At 30.9% G+C, this 21,148-nt stretch overlaps 2 protein-coding genes and 1 long non-coding RNA gene across 3 annotated transcripts in view; 1 reads left to right on the top strand and 2 right to left on the bottom strand.

Moving 5' to 3' along the window:
* Window positions 1-21,148, top strand: part of LOC145314971 (uncharacterized) — a 171,418-nt gene that overhangs the window by 39,699 nt on the left and 110,571 nt on the right. The window contains exon 10 of the mRNA XM_080155045.1: window positions 12,381-12,476. Within this exon, the coding sequence (XP_080011171.1) occupies window positions 12,381-12,476 (96 nt within the window). The remainder of the gene's footprint in view (window positions 1-12,380; window positions 12,477-21,148) is intronic.
* Window positions 1-21,148, bottom strand: part of LOC145314690 (uncharacterized) — a 213,589-nt gene that overhangs the window by 176,009 nt on the left and 16,432 nt on the right. The window lies entirely within an intron of this gene.
* LOC145314684 (uncharacterized) lies at window positions 2,593-5,224 on the bottom strand. The gene is made up of 3 exons (XR_013877845.1): window positions 5,059-5,224; window positions 3,531-3,616; window positions 2,593-3,218 (listed from the first exon to the last, which is right to left on the bottom strand). It is a non-coding gene; the product is annotated as an uncharacterized LOC145314684 (long non-coding RNA).

The following is a 21,148-nucleotide window of genomic DNA, read 5'->3' as shown; positions in this document are numbered from 1 at the left end:
TAAAAGATTATAAAGTTAAAGTATATAAAATCTTAGAATATTCTGTTAATAATGAATTCTGTTCAAAGAACCTGGATATATAGGTGAACATATAGATTAATAGACAGATGGATTGATACACATATTGATTAAAGTTAAAATAAAGATAGATATATGTTGACCCTACCTGTGACTCTATGTTGCCCTCTGTTCTAATATAGATAGATACATAGGTAAAGTAGGAAGATAGATAGAAAAATAAACTTCCAGATATATAGATAGATAGGTAGATCTGACCCTGTCTGTCACTCTATGTTGCACTCTGTGCAAATATAGATAGATAGATAAATATGATGATAGATTGATAGACTTCCAGATAAATAGATAGATAGGTAAATCTGACCCTGTCTGTCACTCTATGTTGCCCTCTGTGTAAATATAGATAGATACATAGGTAAAGTAGGAAGATAGATAGAAAAATAAACTTCCAGATATATAGATAGATAGGTAGATCTGACCCTGCCTGTCACTCTATGTTGCCCTCTGTGCTAATATAGATAGATAGATACATAAGTAGGAAAATAGATAGATAGATAGAATTTTATCAATTTTGTTTGGTTAATTCATCTAAAAGAGTGTAGAAACGTCTCAACCACTAATTGTATGCTAAAGTAGGGTTATTTTTGTGTATCATTATTGTCTTATCCCTATAGATATGACCCTGCATGTCACTCTATGTTGCCCTCTGTGCGTATTCCCAGGGACAAGGGAAGGCTATTCTGGCAAACAATAGTAAAAGGCAATATTTCACCATAATCTAAATTATTCCAGTTTGCAGCTAGTGCAACTTTTAGCTTCAGTATGATCGTCAAAGATCAATTTATGATGCAATACTAACTTGATTTTGTCAGGTTTGTTGACCACAATATTACTATAAGCCTATCTAATCAAAATTATGAAAATAGAGAACGATTTATTTCATTTAACAAGTATACAGTTGACTAGTTAAATTTTTTTCTTGTTCTTACTTTTTTTTCATAAAATTGTATCATAAACAATTTTCAAAACACATGTATGTTCAATGATTATTAATTATGTACTTTATCTATCTTTGACCCATATTATATTTTTTGTTTGAGACACCTAGCGGCCAGATTATAAACTACATATTTAACAAAGCGCATCAAATTTTCTTTTCTTTGCTTGCACAAAAATATTTTAAATCTTGTATTATAGATGATAAATCTTAATGTATGTAAGTAAACACAGACAAACTAAAGGAAAATGGGCATGCAAAAAACTTTATCTTTGAAAAGATATCATCGTCATCCTATTATATAAAGTAGTAAGCGTTTTTTGTCTGTCCTGAGGGATCTCGCTAACTGCTAAACCGATATTGTTCTCTGTTACTGTGAAGCTTCTTATAGGTCCTGGGAAGGTTTTAAACTATTTTTGGAGAGGGTGTCTTTACCCCCCTCCCCCCAAAAATATTTTTTTAACTCTTTTTAAACTCAAATTTGAAATGGGATGAGGTCGACTTTTCCCCCTCCTACCAGTTATAATCTTTTTGTCAGTAGAGAAGGATCTTGCTAACCGCTGAACCGATATGGTCCTCCTTTACAGTAAAGCCTCACATAGATCTCGGGATAGTTTTAGGCTATTTGTCTTCAACCTCCTTACCCCTTCGGAGATAGAGTCCCCTAGCCACTAGTCCTATATACTGTATTAAGGATTTGTTGTCTGAAGCTTAAGATCACAATAACTACTGGACCAATTACGTTCTCTCTTTGAGAGAATCTTAAAATAGGTCTAGTAATGGTTTCAGGCCATTCTAATTTGATATTTAGGTCTTGAAATGATTTAAAATTATTTTTGTAGTCACCTTCTGCCTATTTGAATAAAAAGCCCCTAGATCGAGGCTATTAAAAAATATGATACAGACTTAGACAAAACTAACTAATCTTTTATTTTGAATTAAACAATAATATAAAAAAATGTTTTTAAATTAATGATATATTTAACAAAACAATTAAAAATGATAACAATACATAGGTAACAATAAATTATAAATGATTACAAATTTTAGTAAAATATATTCATGAAATAGCTTATTTTTTTTTATTTTATGTAATTGCTGACCTTTATAACAAATATCAATGCAGTAAAATAATCTAATTGTTTTCCTGTCTAGCTTAAAACACCCTTTCTTAGAAACCCACCCGAACCATTTTTTCAGTTGTAATCCTAAAATGCAAGTAAGTCATACTATTGTGTAGAACTGTAATATTCTAAACTAGCTATCTACAGGCTACAGCTAATACAAATGTTAAATCAAAGCCTTCAATTCAAGTACAACTGGCTAATTTTTTGGCCACTAAGAAGACATTTTGTTTCAATGATATTTGTACCAATCTGTTTAAATGATCTCAAAGATATCTATTTGGATAATTTTATATTGCTATTGATTCTTCTTAACCTTAATTTGTTTGATCATTTAAAAGCTTAAAGGAAATTGATTTTATAGCATCTATGAGGTCAAATTTAAGAAAGGTTTTAATCAGAGCTTACAATTTTAAAAAAGGAGGGGGGGAGGGGCAATATAACCATCTCGTAATCAATGATTAAATGGCACTTAGAATCCAGATTTCGTTACGAAACTTGGCATAAGTAATCCTTGATAGGTCTATTTTCCCTAAATTGAACAAAAAGTTGGAAAAGTAGCAACTAGCCATTTTTTGGCTATTTTCAGGGCAAATCCATCACGAAACCTATCTCCACATAATCCTCTTTGCCTCTCCAAAACGGTTCTGGCCAGTATTTGCTGGTACTATATGCTGTTGATTCCTACGTAATTTATGACAGATTTGCCGTAAAAATAGCAAAAAAACAGCTAAACGGTTAAGCTGTAACCAATATACATACCAAGTATTAATAAGTTTCGTAATGAAATTCGGATTCTAAGTGCCATTTAATCATTGATTACGAGATAGTTGCATTAACCCCCCCCCCCCCTTCCTATTTCTAAAGGACCTTGTAAACGTGTTGAGTCTTACTACTTTAAGTACTTTTTTATTGTTATACCCAGGAAGGATTTTCCTCCATAATTTTTCCCACTAACCCTTTAACTACCCCTTCCCGCTTTAAATTTGGCCCATGAAAGTTTTCAAATATTTCTTTTGTTCTTCTTACATTTTTGTATATCTTCATTGGCTGTGCTTAGCTGTCTTCTACTAATTCTCCTAGAACAAATATCTAAATTATTTCTTCTTACACAAATAAGATTGTATGCATGATATTTTAGCAGAACTACTATAATCATATTTGTTTGTCTAACCATTGTCTTTGTATAAGATTCTCTAACTTGTAGATAAAACATAAAGATTTTAATGATTTATAGCAATAGTCTTAATAAAAAAGGGTGTCTTCCACAGAAAATTGATGCAGAATTTATAATAAATATGTTGAGATAAAGAACATTAGTAGACATAAGTATCAAAATAGTTTAAGTGGAGGGAAGGAATTAAAGCAAAACAAAAACGTATTAATCTTACCTAACCCAATTGATCCATCTCGTCATTATCAATAGCCTCAGGTATAACTTCCTTTTGTAAATCTCTTCTATTTTTCAAGGTCCATCCTTAACAAAGTAATATTATGAGAAAAAATTCAAATATAAACAAGGATGACAACATCCATAAAAGCGAAGCTATGAAATGGAAGGACAAACGAACATTAACACTTGTAGATTGTTAGAACTGAATTAGCAGAATATTAAATGCATCAGCACAAACAATATTGTAAGTAAATTTGTTGCAAAACTGCATTAATAGATGATACTGTTTAAGGACCTACTTACATTTTTGGGACTTATTTATAGAGATGCTTCGCTTATAACATTGTACCTTGTTGGAATAGGAATCAGTTTTCAAACAATCAGAAGAATCGGATAATTTTAACATACAAAAATTTGTTGTCAAAAAAGTTAAAAATCAACATGTTTAAAATGGATGAACGGACATTCTCGTATTGATTATAGAGTTGCTACGCTTTCTAAATTGTACCTATTTACTACAGGAATCATCAAGCAAAGTTTGGAATCGATAGGACAATTCTAACCTGTTTAAATTAACTTAAAGAGCTAACTTTTACGTACGCACGGACAGACGGACCGACCCTAATTATAGAAAAGCTTTGCTTTTAAAAAGGCAGTCCCACGGATTGTATTTAATATCAAATATTTAATATTTGTTTGAAGATCAAGGATATTCGGGTATGGTCTCTTTCGTGGTAACACCCCTTAAGGAGCGATTCTTATTATTTTCAAAGTGGCTTTTCTCCTATTTCTGCAGGGCCAATTGCCTAACCCTGAGGGGCTATCACCTAACCCAATATAACATAGCCTAACCTAAAATAACCTATTTAAAGTCATTTTGAAAATACGAAGAATCGCCTCTTAAGGGGTGTTGCCATGAAAGGGACCCTTCCCGGATATTCTATAGAAAAATTAACTTTTACGCAAGTACGCAAAAAAAATTAAGAAAGTAAAAATTGCCATTTTAGAAAAAAAATATTGTAAGAGTATGATTTTCAATAAAAATACTAATATTTTTAAAACTATGAGTTAGATAAGTTTACACCCATTTCGTGGAAATAAATATTTGAAACGGTTAAAAAAATTATCAACCTTGTTTTAGAATAGCTCATGTGTATAAATGACGTAGTATGTCTTTTTGTCAATCTGTTTTTATAATTTGAAATTAAATTGACTAACCTTTTGATGTTAAATAAAATAAACGTAAAATTTAACAATAAAGCCACTTGTCCTTTTGTCCATTTGTTATAATACAAAATTCTTAGAACTACGGGGAACCTAATTTTGATACTATTACCCACACAACTTTTGAAAATATGATTAAAAACAAAAATATATTAAAATCAAAATATTAGAAAACTTAAAAGGCTGCTTTGGTTGGATGGTGGCTTCGCTACTAAAAAAAGTCAATTTTATTCCTATCCATTTGAAATAAAACACCCCCTTCAGCACGCCTCTGGTTGATAAATGTGAATTAAAATAGTTACCAGCAAGGCATTGTTTCTTGCAATCTCTGAAACTGATTACATTTTACCAAACGTTTCTGAAATTATTACATAAATAGTATAATTAAAAATCACTTTACTTGATATAGCTGAAATATTATCAATTTGTTTGCAATGCATTAAATTATCACCTATGATATAAACGTGTATTCAAAAATTTAACGAATAACAGGCCATGTTCCAAAATCTTTGTTGGATTTTTTATGAATATATATTTACACAAAAATATAACACGATCTATTGGGCATTGTTTTGATAAATAATTATGGAAGAAAAAAATAATTTTATCGTTTAATTAGACCATAAATTGAAAATTTATAAAATCACTATGTTCAATGGATTGTTTGTTTTGATTAATATTCAGCTGTTTTCAAATTTAATAGTGTACACTTATTTTGATGAGGTTTAGCGAATTTATACTCTAAAGTAGTTTACTACTAGCCGATTTTTATAAGAGTTGAACCATTCATAATATTAGATACTCATATAGGTTTCGTGATAAAGTTACATAATTTTAATAGAATTATTGGTCAGAAAGAACTTCCCTTGTCCCTGCGTATTCCTAATTAATTTTAAACTCAAGTGTTGCATGCAATAATCTTCATATCAGTGTGAGCTCATTTACACAAGAACTTTTTTTTAATCTTTCAAAAGCTTCCCAGATAGAGAGAGGGGACAATGAGTTTTTTTCAATAGAGTTTTCTTATTCGTTGGCTAAATAACATTGGGGATTTTTGGAAAATTCATAAATTTATGGCCGTTGAGCATTTACTGTGTAACTCACTTCGTCAGTGTGTCTGTCAATATTGACTCGGTGGCAGCTGGCAGCCTTTTAGATTCATAAATTTTTGGAGATAATCGTTACCAAAAACATTTTACTGTGAACTGTAGATTCGATTTTTATTTATTTTACTTAGAAATTCATTAATAGACCCTTTTGAAGCCAAATATGTTGAACTAATAATATTTAATTATTTAAAAGGTTTTTTTTTGGCGACGAAAATATTTGTGAAACCCTACTGCTCTTAGCTGATTAAAAAGTGTAAATATACACGTGTTCTGTTGCGCCTTTTTATCATTTCTCAAGTTTTTCAAACCTTTATAATCACAAAACCATTGAAGGCTTCAAAAGACAACTTTTCTAATGTGATACTACAAAAACAAACAACTATAAGAACGGCTTTTAATGTTTGTAACCAAATTTTTTGATTTATAGATTCGTGTTTTTAAGCTTTAGATAGCTTAGGTTTGATTAGGAAGGGGGAAAGAAACTGTGGGGGATTTTTGGGGCGGGGTTAACCCGTCCTAGAGTCATGTCATCTTTAAATGGGGGTTGATAACCAAAAGCAAATAGATTTAAATACATAACATAAAAACCTAACACGACTTTCTAAGACCAATTTATGCTAATCTTAATTTCACCATGGAAAAATTATTAGTTTGTTAGTTTTTGCAATTAAAACAAATTATCCTTATACTAAAGTAACAGGATGTTTGTCTGTCTGTCTGTGTGTCTGTGTGTACCAAAGGATCTCGCTAACCGCTAAACCGATCGGGTTCTCCTTAACAGGGTAGATTCTCATATGTCCTGGGAAGGTTTTTAACTATTTTGGGGGAGGGTACTACCACCCTCCCAAAAGAAATGACAAAAAAATTGAAAATTTTCTTTAAATCTGGGAGACTTCAGCGTCAAATAAGGTGGTATCGTACATAAAAAATTAACTTTAACAAACAAAAACATTTAAAGTGCCACTAGAGGCCTCTAGGGGCGTAGCCGCTAGTAATTAATATTAGATTAACTACTTTTCAAATAACTTTTCAAATTTTGCTCTTTTTGATATAGTTTTGTATGTTAGTAAGAACACTTTGTTTTAAAAAAGTGTTGTCTCTTTCTGTATAGCCAAATAAGTAGGCAGGCATTAGTTAGAGTGGAGCTACAAATTATATGTCTCTTTCTCTATTACCAAATAAGAAGGCAGGGGTTAGTTAAATAGGTGCCACAAATTATTTGTTTCTTTCTGTATAGCAAAATAAGGAGGCAGACGTTAGTTAGAGGCGGGCTACAAATTATTTGTCTCTTTCTTTATAGCCAAATAAGAAGGTGTTAGTTATATTTGTGCTTCAAATTATTTGTCTCTTTCTATATAGCCAAATAAGTAGGCAGGCGTTAGTTAGAGTGGAGCTACAAATTATATGTCTCTTTCTCTATTACCAAATAAGAAGGCAGGCGTTAGTTAGAGTGGAGCTACAAATTATATGTCTCTTTCTGTATAGCCAAATAAGTAGGCAGGCGTTAGTTAGAGTGGTCCTACAAATTGTTTGTCTTTTTCTATATAGCTTAATAGGAAGGCGTTAGTTATAGTGGTGCTTCAAATTATTTGTCTCTTTCTGTATAGACATATAAGTAGGCAGGCGTTAGGTAGATTGGTCTTACAAATTGTATATCTCTTTCTTTATAGCCAAGTAGGTTGCTATTTGTTGGTTAAAGGGGTGCATAAATTATTTATCTCTTTCTGTATAGCCAAATAAGTAGGCAGGCGTTAGTTAGAGTGGTCCTACAAATCATTTTTTTTCTGTAGAGCCAAATAAACATGCTGGCGTTAGTTACAGTGGAGCTACAAATTAGTTTCATCTTTCTGTATAGTCAAATAAGTAGGCAGGTATAGGTTAGAGTGGGGTACAAATTAGTTGTCTTCTTCTTAATAAACATGCTGGCGTTAGTTACAGTGGAGCTACAAATTAGTTTCATCTTTCTGTATAGTCAAATAAGTAGGCAGGTATAGGTTAGAGTGGGGTACAAATTAGTTGTCTTCTTCTTTATAGCCAAATAAAAAGGCAGGCGTTAGTTAGAGTGGTCCTACAAATTATATGTATTTTTCTGTATAGTCAAATAAATAGACTGATATTTTTTAAAAAGGAGCTAAAAATTAGTTGTCCCTTTCCCTATTAGACAGGCGTTAGTTGAAATAGGGCAACAAACTATAAAAAAAGAATATTTGCAAGATGCTGTGAGTATTGGTTTAAAAAATATGACGTAACAAAAAAAATTAGCCAATGAGAGTCCACTACGCATGCCGCCATTGGTCAATAACGGCCTCTCATTGGCTAATTTTTTTTGTTACGTCATATTTTTTAAACCAATACTCACAGCATCTATTTGCAAAATTATCATTTTTTTTTTCATTTTTGTAGCACTACCAAACCATAGAAGGGTGTGGGTAGAGAAATTACGTCACTCCAACAATTTTTTGGTTGTCAAAATTAATTTTTTGGACTTGTACTTCATGTTCAAAGAATCAACATATCCTTTTCTTGAAAATACAAATTTTAAATACGATAATCACTTTGCTAGATATAGAGAATAAATATGTATAGAAAACCCTTTAGCTTCAAACTTTTTCTTCAGTACTTGAATGCCATATTCAATAATTTTTCAATAATTATGAAAAAAAATATTTTCGGCCAAACGTTAAATCCGATATAATCACATTCATAAACAGAAATCAAGAATAAGCTTTTCCATTGACGGTAAACGTTATTGAATATTTTTTCATTTTTTTTCCTTATATTTTTGCTGTACTTAAATAGCTTTTTGGTAGCAAACGATAAATATAGATATTATTTTTAGAAATATGTTTTACTCGGCTCCTATAGGAGATAGAAGGTTGAATTATCTTAGCGATGGGTTTGGACTTTAAGTTGCCCCCGTTCATGACAAAGTTATCTACGACTCCTCTTACTTTTCTTGAAACACATGCAGCGTATTAATTGAATACACTAAGCATGACAAGATTTTGGACGGACTCGAACCTTAGACACCTAATAGACAACCCACTATTTAGTAAATATCCCTGATGTACTCTAAATGAACACACTTTGTGTTTGCTTTAAGGTCAATTTTAATTTATAATGAAAAAAAAAATTAAATGGCCTAAATGATGCTACACAAAAAATGTAAAAACAATTGCTCACAGATTGTTATATTTAGAGCATCTGCAAACCCTTGTTGGTGAATTTTTTGCTGTTATAAGATCAACATAAGACCATGAATTGTAAAAAAAGAACGGTATGTCTATAATATGTCAGCCATAATCTTTATTTAGTAGCCAACTTGTCGACTAGTTCAATTCCAAGTACAATACTGTAACTTGTAACAGGTGCCCATATGGCTTTACTACAAAAGGTCTCATTACATAAAGTCTAATTTACAAAACGTCTAAAACTACAAAAGGTCTAATTTACAAAAGGTCTAATATTGCAAAAGATCTAATAGTACATATGGTCTATTTTACAAAAGATCTTCAATTTATTTTAAAAATAAGTGCCAGAGATCTCTAATAAAAGCTTTAAAAAAAGGAATTTATTGTTTGTTCAACTACACTTGATTGAAGTTAGTTTAATATTTATGATCATGAAAATAAATGATACATATGATTTTAACCTCTTTTCAAACTTATTCAATCCTTCTATGTGAAGTGTTCTCCAACTTATTGCTGGAAGGCATTTATCAATCTCCTTTATATGGGTATATCAACCACCTTCAACCTTTTTGTTTTTGAAAGTGTTCAGACGATTCTGTCAATTTTTGATTCAATTCTAGGTTTTTATTTTTAACAGGTTCAAAAATGTCCATAAATAACGCAGCTATAAAAAGATAGGAACATTTGGTAAAACCATTTTTATGACATAAAATATTAATTTTTTTCACTTTTGTTTTATATTTTAAAATCTTTATAAAAATATGGATCTAAAAATATTTCAAAATTCATTAAAATTTTTTCTCAAAAAAAGTAAATTTTGTCTAAAATTAAGAACACTTTTGTTGCCTATAAATAAGATCTTTTTTGCACATCATTGCCTGCATAAATGGATTCTTTAAGTAGCTAATATGCATAGATAGATATACAGACAGAATGTATAAGATAGATAGATATTAAATTAGGTAGACAGATAAATACCCTAAACTTAACTGAATAGAAATATTCTTTAAGTGGCTATCATACGTAGATAGATATTATCAACATGGATAGATAGTTATTTATTTTTTTATGTAGACATATAGAGATCTTAACCTAATAGGAAGATAGGCAATGCCACTCACCGAGTGGCATTGCCGGACCAAATCGGGGTGAATCATATGTAATAAATAGATATTTTTTTTTTAATTACTTTAATATTTTATTGCAAAACTATCGTGAAAACATTTTTATAGTTATTTTTAAAATAAATTATATATTAATGTTTTATATAAAATACCATACTGACAAGGCATTTTATATAAAATACCTTACTGACACGGCTTGAGTAATAAAGTTGTACTGGCGCGGATCGATATTTTAGTGAGTGCACAAGCGATTTAACAACACCGCGCCGAAAATCTTTTAAAAATCAATGTTCTATAGGTGCGCTGTGGCTCACCACCAGCACACCTACAGTTCACCTCTGAATCGCCCCGATTCAGCGCACCATAAAAACGATTTAAAGATCAAGCTCTGAGATAGAGAGATAGATATTTGAAAAGATAGATGGGTAGACTTGTCTGCATAAGGCTGCAATGGATAGATAAATTTACACGTGGATAGATAGTTATTTAGTCGGTTAGGTAGGCATCTAAACCTAATATGAATAAACATTTAGGTAGTTATTACACATACATATAGAAATATATACTTGGATAGATAGATAGATAGTTGAATAGATATGTAGATGGGTAGACTTGTCTATTAAAGCTGCAATATCTAGATACTAGACCATCTAAAAAGATTTATAGATTAATTCATACATTGATTGATAAAAAGATTGTATACTTAGGTAATAGATGGATAGATATATGATATATTCATATCTTATAAAAAAAATCTTATTTAAATTCTGTGAAATCTTACCCATTTCCCCCTAAAATTAGGATTTCCATAGTGGTATTAAGATAACTTTGTTAAGTACAATCCATTTAACTTAAAATCACCCCCCCCCCCCCCCTATCATGTTTTTTTGCTCCTTGGGGCTCTTCCAGACCTTAATCTTATTATAAATGAGTATCACAAACAACGGATATAGAATACGTAGATATATTGACAGGGAAAAATTGTCTTCAATTTAGGTTACTAATAGGGTCCTCATTTATTGAACAAATCAATCATCCAGTAGGAATGGAGGGGATTAGAAAAGGGGGGTTATGTGGGGTAACGTTATTATAGCCAGGTGGGAGTATTACTTTATTATAGAACAGGATAATCTAAATCAACAATTAAGTAATTATATATCGATTCTAAAGGACTTTTTTTTTACAGAAATTACGTAAAGGGGGGTGGGGGATACACCACTATTGAATTAAAGGAAAAATGCTGATAACATTGTTAAAAAGCTCAAATAATGAAATTTAAATGCTGGGCGGTGGTTGAGGTTTAGTTCAGGGATAAATGGATAGGACAATGGACAATAAATAAATATTCTATCATTGAGGTAATACTACTGGACAGTATTTTACCCTAGTACCCAAAGTTTTATAACAACGTATGCTTATTTGGGTACTTTGATTGGTTGGTTTTAGACTTGCAGTGTTCAAATTTTAGAATCAATAATTTTAATCCATAGTAGGGGTATACTGTTTATCATCAATGGGTTGTTTATTAATCCAAACATAATTGTCCTATCCCTAGGATCCCTGAACTAGATTCAGCTTTGAAAACTTAATTGTTTACCAGATAACAGCTGATAATCATCAACAAATATTTTACAATTTTTCATTCATTTTTAACTTTAAATTAAAGTTTTTTTGTTCGTTATGACAGGATATTTTAGTTTTTGCTGATGATTTTAAATTTTAGATATAAAGTTGAAAATCCAGTATATTATTTAATAAAGGATTATAATCATATTTTTTTTTATAGAATAGGGGAATTTTTTCTAATGGCGATTTCTCTTGGAAGGTGAAGATAACCTCCCCAACAATAGTTTTAAAACGTTCCCTGGACATATATGAAGCTTTAGTGTTAATAAGAACCACATATGTTCAGCGGGATCCTTTGCTTATTAAGACAGATAGACATCCTGCTACTCTTATATAAGAATAGTTTTATAAAGTTACTAGCGGATGCGCTTCTAGCATCTAAAATAGAAGGGCAGAAAAATAGCCTAAAATTAATTCAAGACTTGAATCTTAAATTCAATTTAGCATCAAACCTTCCCAGTACCTAAGGGAAGAAATCCAATAGAATCATTAGTTATAGAACTCTTAAGCTACAGAAAAAAAACCTTACTACTTTATACTATAGGATAATTTTCCAACATATCGACATGTCTAGGAACTCAATTGTGACCTCCCCCAGCGGAGAATCAGTGAGCAGAGAATTTCTGATACAGAAGCGCAGCAGTCTCTCACACACACCAGATATCATCAGGAAACAAAAACACATTTGATAATAGTTTATTTCCGCGGATATTAAAATGAAAAATCAAAGATTAAAACAAGTTATGCTAACCCAAGGTACTAATGCCCAGTCTAACAAAACTAATAATAATTTAATTACTTTTTTATATTTGTGGAAATCGTCTGTAATACGATGCTATACATGATTTTTCATTATGGCTGAGAACCGGTTCTTATCCAGCGGATATTGATTGGTTTTAAAGCCCATTTTGAAAAAAATTAAGATATTATTAACACTTAAAATGTTCATAAACCAAAATGCAGGTAGGTTGTTAAATAGTTAATGAATCAATAGTACGTGATCTGTTTATATCAACTAGCGGATGAGCTCTTAACATGTGTTAATCTGACTATAAATATAAATTATTATACATACTTGCTGTTTTGGCAGTCGCCAAATCAAAATCGTTCGTTTGCTGATATTAATGTTTAAAAGCAGTCATATATTGAAATCGAGATGGCTTTGGCAGTTAGACGCGAAAAGCCTTCATATTATAAGCTACAAAAAGCGGATGGATTGGGCTGCGGTTAACGAGACCTTGAAATGCGCATTCGTAAGAAAATGCAAAAAAAAAGCATTGCCAACTTAACATTTTTGGATAAAAAAGATTTGTAAACGTCAAAAACTTGATTTTAGTGCGTTCTGCGTCTCAATTATGCAATAGTTAAATCAAAATTAATGTCTAGCATTCATTTTTATTTGATATATAGAAATTTATGTGTTTACCCTCAAAGTACCTAGTCGAGCACACCCCCCCTCTCACACTGTAACTTTGAAATAAATTAAGAATAATGGGGTTTGTTATTTTGTGTGTTTGTTTTTTACTTTATGTCAGGTTAAGTTATTTTTTTTTAGTACAGTGTAGCCCCGCGTGGTTTTGGTCTCTCTCAGAGGTTAGGAAAATGAAAAAAGTTTCCCAAACTTCAAAAGGCGTAAGTTTTCTAATAAAACAATCTTGTTTCTATCCTATTCAGGTCTTTTTACGCATATACATTATGCACAGGGATTAAAGGGATAAGACAATGGCCGATAAATTGATATACATACCCAATGATAATATAACAAATTACCCCTTCTATATATACAAATTAGTTTTTAAAACTTAATAAAGCAACCAATCAAAAGTCCCCAAAGTTGTTAGGCTATCGAATAGGAAAATATTATTTTAAAACTTTGGGGACTAGTGTAATAAACAGCTCATTGTCCCCTCCCTCATTATACATGTTGTGGTATCAATTATGGCAGAAGTTAATTTTTCAAAATGATTCTCACTGCCAACAAATTAAATAGCACCAAGGATTGGTTACTTAAAGTTAGGAAATTTGTGACTTTTAAACGTTTCCAGTGTATATATAATACTTCAACCCCATTTATAACATAAAAAAATCGTTTCTTTCCCTCAAAGTGCAAATTGATCACTGAATCCCCCACTTATTAAAAAAAATTAAGTTAGATGGTGGGGTAATTTTTTTCTATGCCTAGGGGGTCCTAACACTGCTGGGCCTAGACCCGTGGTGCCGCAACCCTAACTTTGAGAAAACTTCCCTAAAGTAATCAAACTCACCAAATTTCCTAAAGAATGAGATATGAATATTGTCTAAAATCATCTGAAAAATAACCTAAAACCATCCCAAAACCTATGTTATTACAAAAGAACTGTTAAATAAGCAACCACTTTTCAACCTTTTACTTAAATAATCCTGAAGAGGGTACGTAGGAGTAGGAAAGGAGAAAATTCATTTTACAAAAACATTTTTAAGGCGTTTTTTCAACAGTTTTTGTGTTTGGGGGAAATTATTACATTATTAAAAATGATCTAACAGACAATTTTCAACTCATTTTTCTTAGTTTTTGTAGATTTTTCATGCAGCTTAATTGCTTTTTCAATTACTTATTCCGACTGTCTGTCTAAAGATATATTTATGGTAGTAAAAAATGTGAAATATTTGACTGCATCATTTGAAATTATTATTTTAGACTTCATAAAATAGTAATTTAATGGTAATGATATTATTATTTAGTTGATTAACTAAAGCCTTGAAATCAGTGTAAACCTCTGGGGTCACTCCGGTACTTAAAAAACCTAACCTAAATTAAACAGAGCATCACAAGGCTTGATTGAAAGTTGAAATTAAAGGGGGGTTAAGTTAAATCATACTGATACCCAAAGTTTTATAAGCATGCTCTCTTATTCGTTGGCTCGAAAACTTTGGGTAATTTTATTAAATTTTGATTGGTTGGTTGATAATTGCAAACTTATTAACCCGTAATTTCAATTTACAGAAGGGGTATTATTGTTTATCGTCATTAGGGATTTAAAAAAACTTCATTTGCGCATTTAAAATAATAGCATACTTCTCATAAAACCACTTTGACAGGGATAATAATTTAATCATTTAATTTGCATCTCCCAAGCTATAGGAGGATGATAAAAATGATATGCGGGCCTCTATAAAGTGCCGAAAATAAAAGGCAATTATGTTTTAGCGGTATAGCAAAATTTGAATCATAAAAATAGCCAAAAATATTTAATTGGGTTACAAATATAGCTTTTATATGGCTAAATTGATAAAAAAAAGAGACCAGAGGCTCAGGTAACAAATATGGTATTCATTTTATGACATTTACTTCATTATTTGTAGAAATTTGTCTGTAATTTAATGCGATTCATATTTTTTTAATATGACTGAGAACTGGTTCTAATCCAACGAATATTAATTCAAAGTCATATATTAAGTTGTTTATGTACAATACCTACCAAAACTAGAAAATAATGACTTATCCATTTCAAAACTTGTTTGCTGTTTAACACGTATTTGTTTATTGTTTGCTGTATTGAATAAACTCCTGGTAAAGAAGAGTATAATAATAGGAATGAATGCAGTTAACCATAATCTTTCGATTTAACCCTTTACATCTCATAATCTATTAGCTGATATTAAAGATAGATGTCTAAAATTGCTTTAACATGACCAATTATAATCTCCACTAAAGCTTTATTTGATGTTATTGAGATTCGACGTTCCATTAAAATATATAAATCTGACAAGGACAATGTCTAAAAAAAAGCGCAACAATAACAAGCTAAGCTTTAAAAAAAATATTTTTACCTATTTATTGATTTAAAATTGTTTAAAAAATTGTTTAAAAAATGGTCTAAATTGGGTTAACCTTCGTCACAATATATAATGATGATAACTCTAATGGAATAAATACAAAACAGCAACAAAATTATGCATGAAAATAGCACTGTTGTAGAAACTTCTTTTGATCTTTCCCTTAAATTCAACCATCTTTCTATTTTATAATATTAAACACTAGCGGCTACGCCTATAGGGCTCTCTATGGGCTTTAAGGGGGAGAATAGAGGCCCCTGCCCATTTACAATTTTAGTTTTAAAAAAGAAAAGTTATGGCGATTTCTCTTTCGATGGGTGGTGTACCCTCTCCCAAAATAGTTATAAATATTCATATCGGTCCAGCGGTTAACGAGATCCTTCGCTACAGACAAAAAAACCTTACTACTTTATATAATTGGGTATTGGTTCTTGTCGCTAAGACACTTATGAACATAATTGTTCTTGTTCTAGGTAAATTTAGCGTTATTGTTTGAGCTCGCGATGTTTCTGGTAATGAAGTCACCCTCAGGGATAAAGGGAGGACTAATGTTCTGTTAATCACACTAGTTCCCAAAGTTTTATAACCAAGTTCTTAATTAGTTGGCTCAAAACTCTGGGTACCTTTAATGAAATTATATTATTTTATTCTAACTTTTTTACTTATATTTTCAATGCACTGAGGGGTTATATTGCTTATTATCATTGGGAATGTATATCAATTAATCGTCCATTGTCTTATCCCTTAATATACCTGAGTTACCCTCCTCTCAAACTCATTTCTCCCCAAAATTGGACAAGGTGTGCTCCTCAAATCTTTACAATGGTGCTACAAAATATCTTATAGTAATAAATTTTAATTCTTATATTAAACATCAGGGATCTAAAGGGATAAGACAATTGCATATAATTAAAGTACATCCCCAATAATGATACACAAAATTATTCCTTCTTTATATTACAATAAGTTGTTGAAACATTTATACTCTCAACTAAATGAACAAACCAATCAAAATTCAATAAAAGACCCCAAGGTTGTTAAGCCAGCGAATAATAAGAAGACACAGGGGACTAGTTTAATAAACAGCCCAATGTCCCCCTCCTCCCTTTAAACATGCGAAAATTTTATTTAAAAAAAACAGAAATTAGACAATAATTGCATTCCTTGGAATTTTTAAAAGAATCATTAGCAATCTATCTTTAATAGCTTCCTGTAAAATCATATATTTTGTGCCAAAGACTACATGCTAAATAGTCATAGGAATCTTTACAGGAAATTTCAGACATCTATGTTTAGTAACAGCTGAGAAATTGCCTGTTTTTGCCTGTTACGGATATTTATTAATAAAAATAACTTTGCTACTAAAAATATACACCAATAATTTTACATTTTTTTCCAATATACTTGAAATTAATATTTTCGTAATTTTGAGTCACCCCTCATGTTCCAATATTCAAATTATGGAGATGTATCGTTTTTTTTGGTTTGGATACTTTAGTAGTTTGGGTTTATACGTTTTTCAGTCAACACATCAAGAAATCATACTTTTTTGTTTGTTTGTTTCAATAATTGTGAATTATTTAATTAGTTATTAATTAATTGTACTTATGATCTATTTTTGCCACAGCTACTTTATCTGTAGGGATCTAAAGGGATAAGACAATGGCCAATAAATTGATATACATCCCCAATGATGATACACAAATTTATCCCTTCTAATAATTGGTGGTTGAAACGTTTGGACACTCAACTAAATAAACCAACCATTCAAAATTCATTAAGAAGTCAATGAATAAGAAACCGTTATTATAAAACTTTGGGGACTAGTGTAATAAACAGCCCAATGTTACCTCTCTCTCTGGGATCTGTCTGTCTGTAATGCATTTCATGTAATGCGAAATGTTTAGATTTTACAGTGTGGTAACGTGTTAAAGTCAGCTTTCAAGGATGATTACAATTAAGAATTTTGCCAAGTGATTAAATTAGTAATAAAATCAGAAGAGTTAAATATTTTGAATCCGAAAATTATTTCCATTTGGTGCTTTCATTCAAAGTGACTGAACCCCTATCCCCTGCGGGGATCACTAACCCTAAAAAAACTACCCCCACTTACCTTATTTGAAGGGAGGGGGGGTGCTCAATCTCATTAAGGCACTAATGGAAACCAGCCTGAATTTGTGCCCTAAATTTCTCTGTATAGCATAGGACGTATAGTAGCTGCGCTTTCTGTGGATATATTTATTTTTGTTTTAAAAGAAATTGCTAAAATAAGAAATGATAATATTAGAATAATTTTGGTTGTTTCATGTTATATTTATACAACCGATGATATATAATAGATCAAGTAAAAACTAGAGATAGTTAATTCTAATAATACACTTAAGTAATTTTTTGTTCGTTAAGATCATTTAACCACTGAACCAATATAGGTCTCCAATTCAGGGTAGGTTAAATAGGTCCCGGAAAGATTTTAAGCTTTATAACGCCCCCCCCCCCTCTATATCCCTCTATGCATATGGCGCAGCCCCTAATATATGTACATTTTAATAACTAAAGATTTTTTTCTAAAAATATCAATTTTAACCTGCCTAAATCTACACTCGCGTCTTTCCCTTACGTTGAACTAACGGATTTTATAAAATTTCCAATATGTAGAAAAGTTTTGCTTTCAAAAACTTTCATAATAAGTGAATCTCTAATTTAGTTTTTGAGAAACCTCTTTTTGGTTTTCCTCTAATACCAAGATTATCCACCTACGAGAAAATTCACCAATTTTAGAAAATATTCCAACCGTCTTATTTTACATATTTCTCTTGCATATTTTTATCAAAACTTGTTTTTATTTTATTATTTTTTTAAACTGATGATAAATGAATGTGTTGATTTATTTTAATCTTAATTAGCAGATTTTTATAAAGCTGTTTTGACCGCGTCTGTTTGTCTGGCCTTCTGTAACGCAAAATTATCTTTTGTTGTTATATGACTCATCTCACATTCTCTCTCTTGATTAAGCTACTCTACTTTTGAATTCAATCGACCTTGTTTATCTGTTACTAGCGTCCACGCCCCTAGAGCCTCTAGGGGCACTACAGGCGGAAGCAAGTCCCCCTCCCACCCACATAAAATTTCTGTTTTAGAAAGAAAAATAATGACTAATGATGGTTTTATGTTATTTTTCTACCTCGCCCATCTCACTCCCCTTTCAAATACAGATTTCCTAGATGCTAGGGGCGCTCTGCCAATATTGACATAAGACAATGTTACACAAAAATGAGTCATCCAAAGCAGTGCTCATACAGTCTAACAAAAACCACTTTCGTACAAAAAGGTTGATAACTTAAGAAATAAGATAATGATAGATAAATTTATTGTTGTACACTTCAATTGCAAAAAAATACTCTTCTGTCGATTAAAGTTATTGGTTGAAAAGTTTGGATACTTTTAGTTTTTACCAACCAATAAAGATTTAATAAAAAGCTCAAAAGTTTTAGAGGACATGTTTATAAAACTTAGTGCTTTTGTTTTACTTTTGTATAGGTTTTATTTGGTCCTAGATAATAAAATTACCAATACCCCTTATTTTTGTTTTTATATAAAGGGGGGGGGGGGGGGTTATAAAACTCAAGTTTTTGCTAAAATGTAGGAAAACTATTAATTTTGACATGACTTGCATGCAGGAAAACATTAAACTAACTGAGAAACAATAGTTTTGCATATGCAAATGATGAAAAAAAGATACAACTTTTGAATCTAGAGATATATTATTATGGTTTATAATGACTGTATATTTGATTACTATGCTGTGTTAGATTCTGCTACGTCGACATTATAGCCAAGACAATGCATCACTATTAAAATGATATTTGATAAGCTAACAGTCTTTTTACAATGACATCAATCTTTATTAGACTATAAGTTTGTCCTGCTGTTCTATGCCAGCATAAGAAGATAGATTCCTTAATAGGATAGCATTTTCAATGGTCGATCTATATTTCTGATATTATCATAATTTACTTAAAAGCAATAATCGATTTTTAACATACTAGTGAATTATTGGATGAACTTTCGACAAGGCGCCACATGGTTGGTTAATTTTAGTGGCAAATACATATATTTGGAAATTTCTAATCACTAATGCTTCCTATTTAAATTGTGAATCTAAATATCTAAGATTGAATTCACCTTGGTACCCAGCTGTGCTGTAAAGAACAATAAAAATTTTATATGTTGTGTTTTGTTTAACCCTTTGCCCTTAACAAATAAAATATTAACACTTGAGTATTTCCGTTAAATCTAAATATATTAAAGCTTTACATCTATAGAGGGAAAAATAATTTAGTTTTTTTTATTTAAAGAATTTGTAAATAATTTTGTACTAAAAATTACCTTAATTTAGTTTCATTAAAAAGATAGTTTTCGGTGTTTTCCTTTAAAGTGCCTGGCGTGAATCAAAATCCCCCTGCGGGCCCTACACTTGCAGTGCTATAACCCAGTACCAAATTTAGCCAAACCTAACATAATCTACTCCACCTTATTTTCAATTTTGTTTCAAAGTAGGGGGAAGGGGAGGGAGTCCTGTGCTTAACAAGGAACTTTCTGAGAAACCATACCATTCCAACAACTATAGGCAATGTGTCTTCCTTGCTTATTACCAAATAGAATATTGTATTTTTATTAAAAATTGGTTGAAAAATATTCTAACTTTATAAAACCAAATAATATTCCATAATATAAAGTAAACTAAACAGCCATCTCTTTCTTGTACCTTTTTATTAAAACAAAAAACAATAATTGAATCAAAATTTGACATGTAATATATGTCCTTCTTGCGCTTAGCTGCATTATTCAGGGCTCGGCATGAGGCTCGGCTGTTAACTGTTAATTTCATGTGGTTTGTTCATTTACATCTGCGACTGCAGATTTAGCTCTAATTTTTTTATGCCTTCTTAAAAAGACATTATCAAAAAAATGCAACCTTACAGCTGCCGAGCCTTGGCTGCATTTAAGCTTTACTTTGATATATTAAATCAATCTTAGTAATAGGATTTGATGCATTTTGACAATTACAATCATAAGACAATTTAGACTATAAAACTTAGGTGACTCAGGGACTTAAAGGGATAAGACAATGGCCGATAAATTGATGTACATTCCCAATAATGATACACAAAATTGATCCTTTTATAGATTATAATTAGTGGTTGAAACATTTAAACTCTTAATTCAATGCACCATCCAATAAAAATTCAATAAAAGTCCTCAAAGTTGGTAAGCCAACGAATGATAAAACATTATTATTTGGCAAAAAATTGGAAAATAATTGTTATTTATACAGTATCAATGCGCAATTTCTTCAAAATATTGTATAACATATAGTTTGCTTCTGCTGCGCTACTTATGAACTAAAATTTCCTTGTTTGACTTTATTTAAAAACCCCATTTCACAGTTTTTTGATGATCTAATTCATTTTCAAAACTGTCATCGCGCGCCCAAAAATAAAAAATGCATTTTCTACCTTGTAAAAA

Source organism: Acartia tonsa, chromosome 3 (genome assembly GCF_053477335.1).
Source record: "Acartia tonsa isolate MP-2025a chromosome 3, ASM5347733v1, whole genome shotgun sequence".
NCBI lineage: Eukaryota > Metazoa > Arthropoda > Copepoda > Calanoida > Acartiidae > Acartia > Acartia tonsa.
Note: the sequence above shows the minus strand (reverse complement) of the source record. Positions and strands in the feature narration are given on the sequence as shown.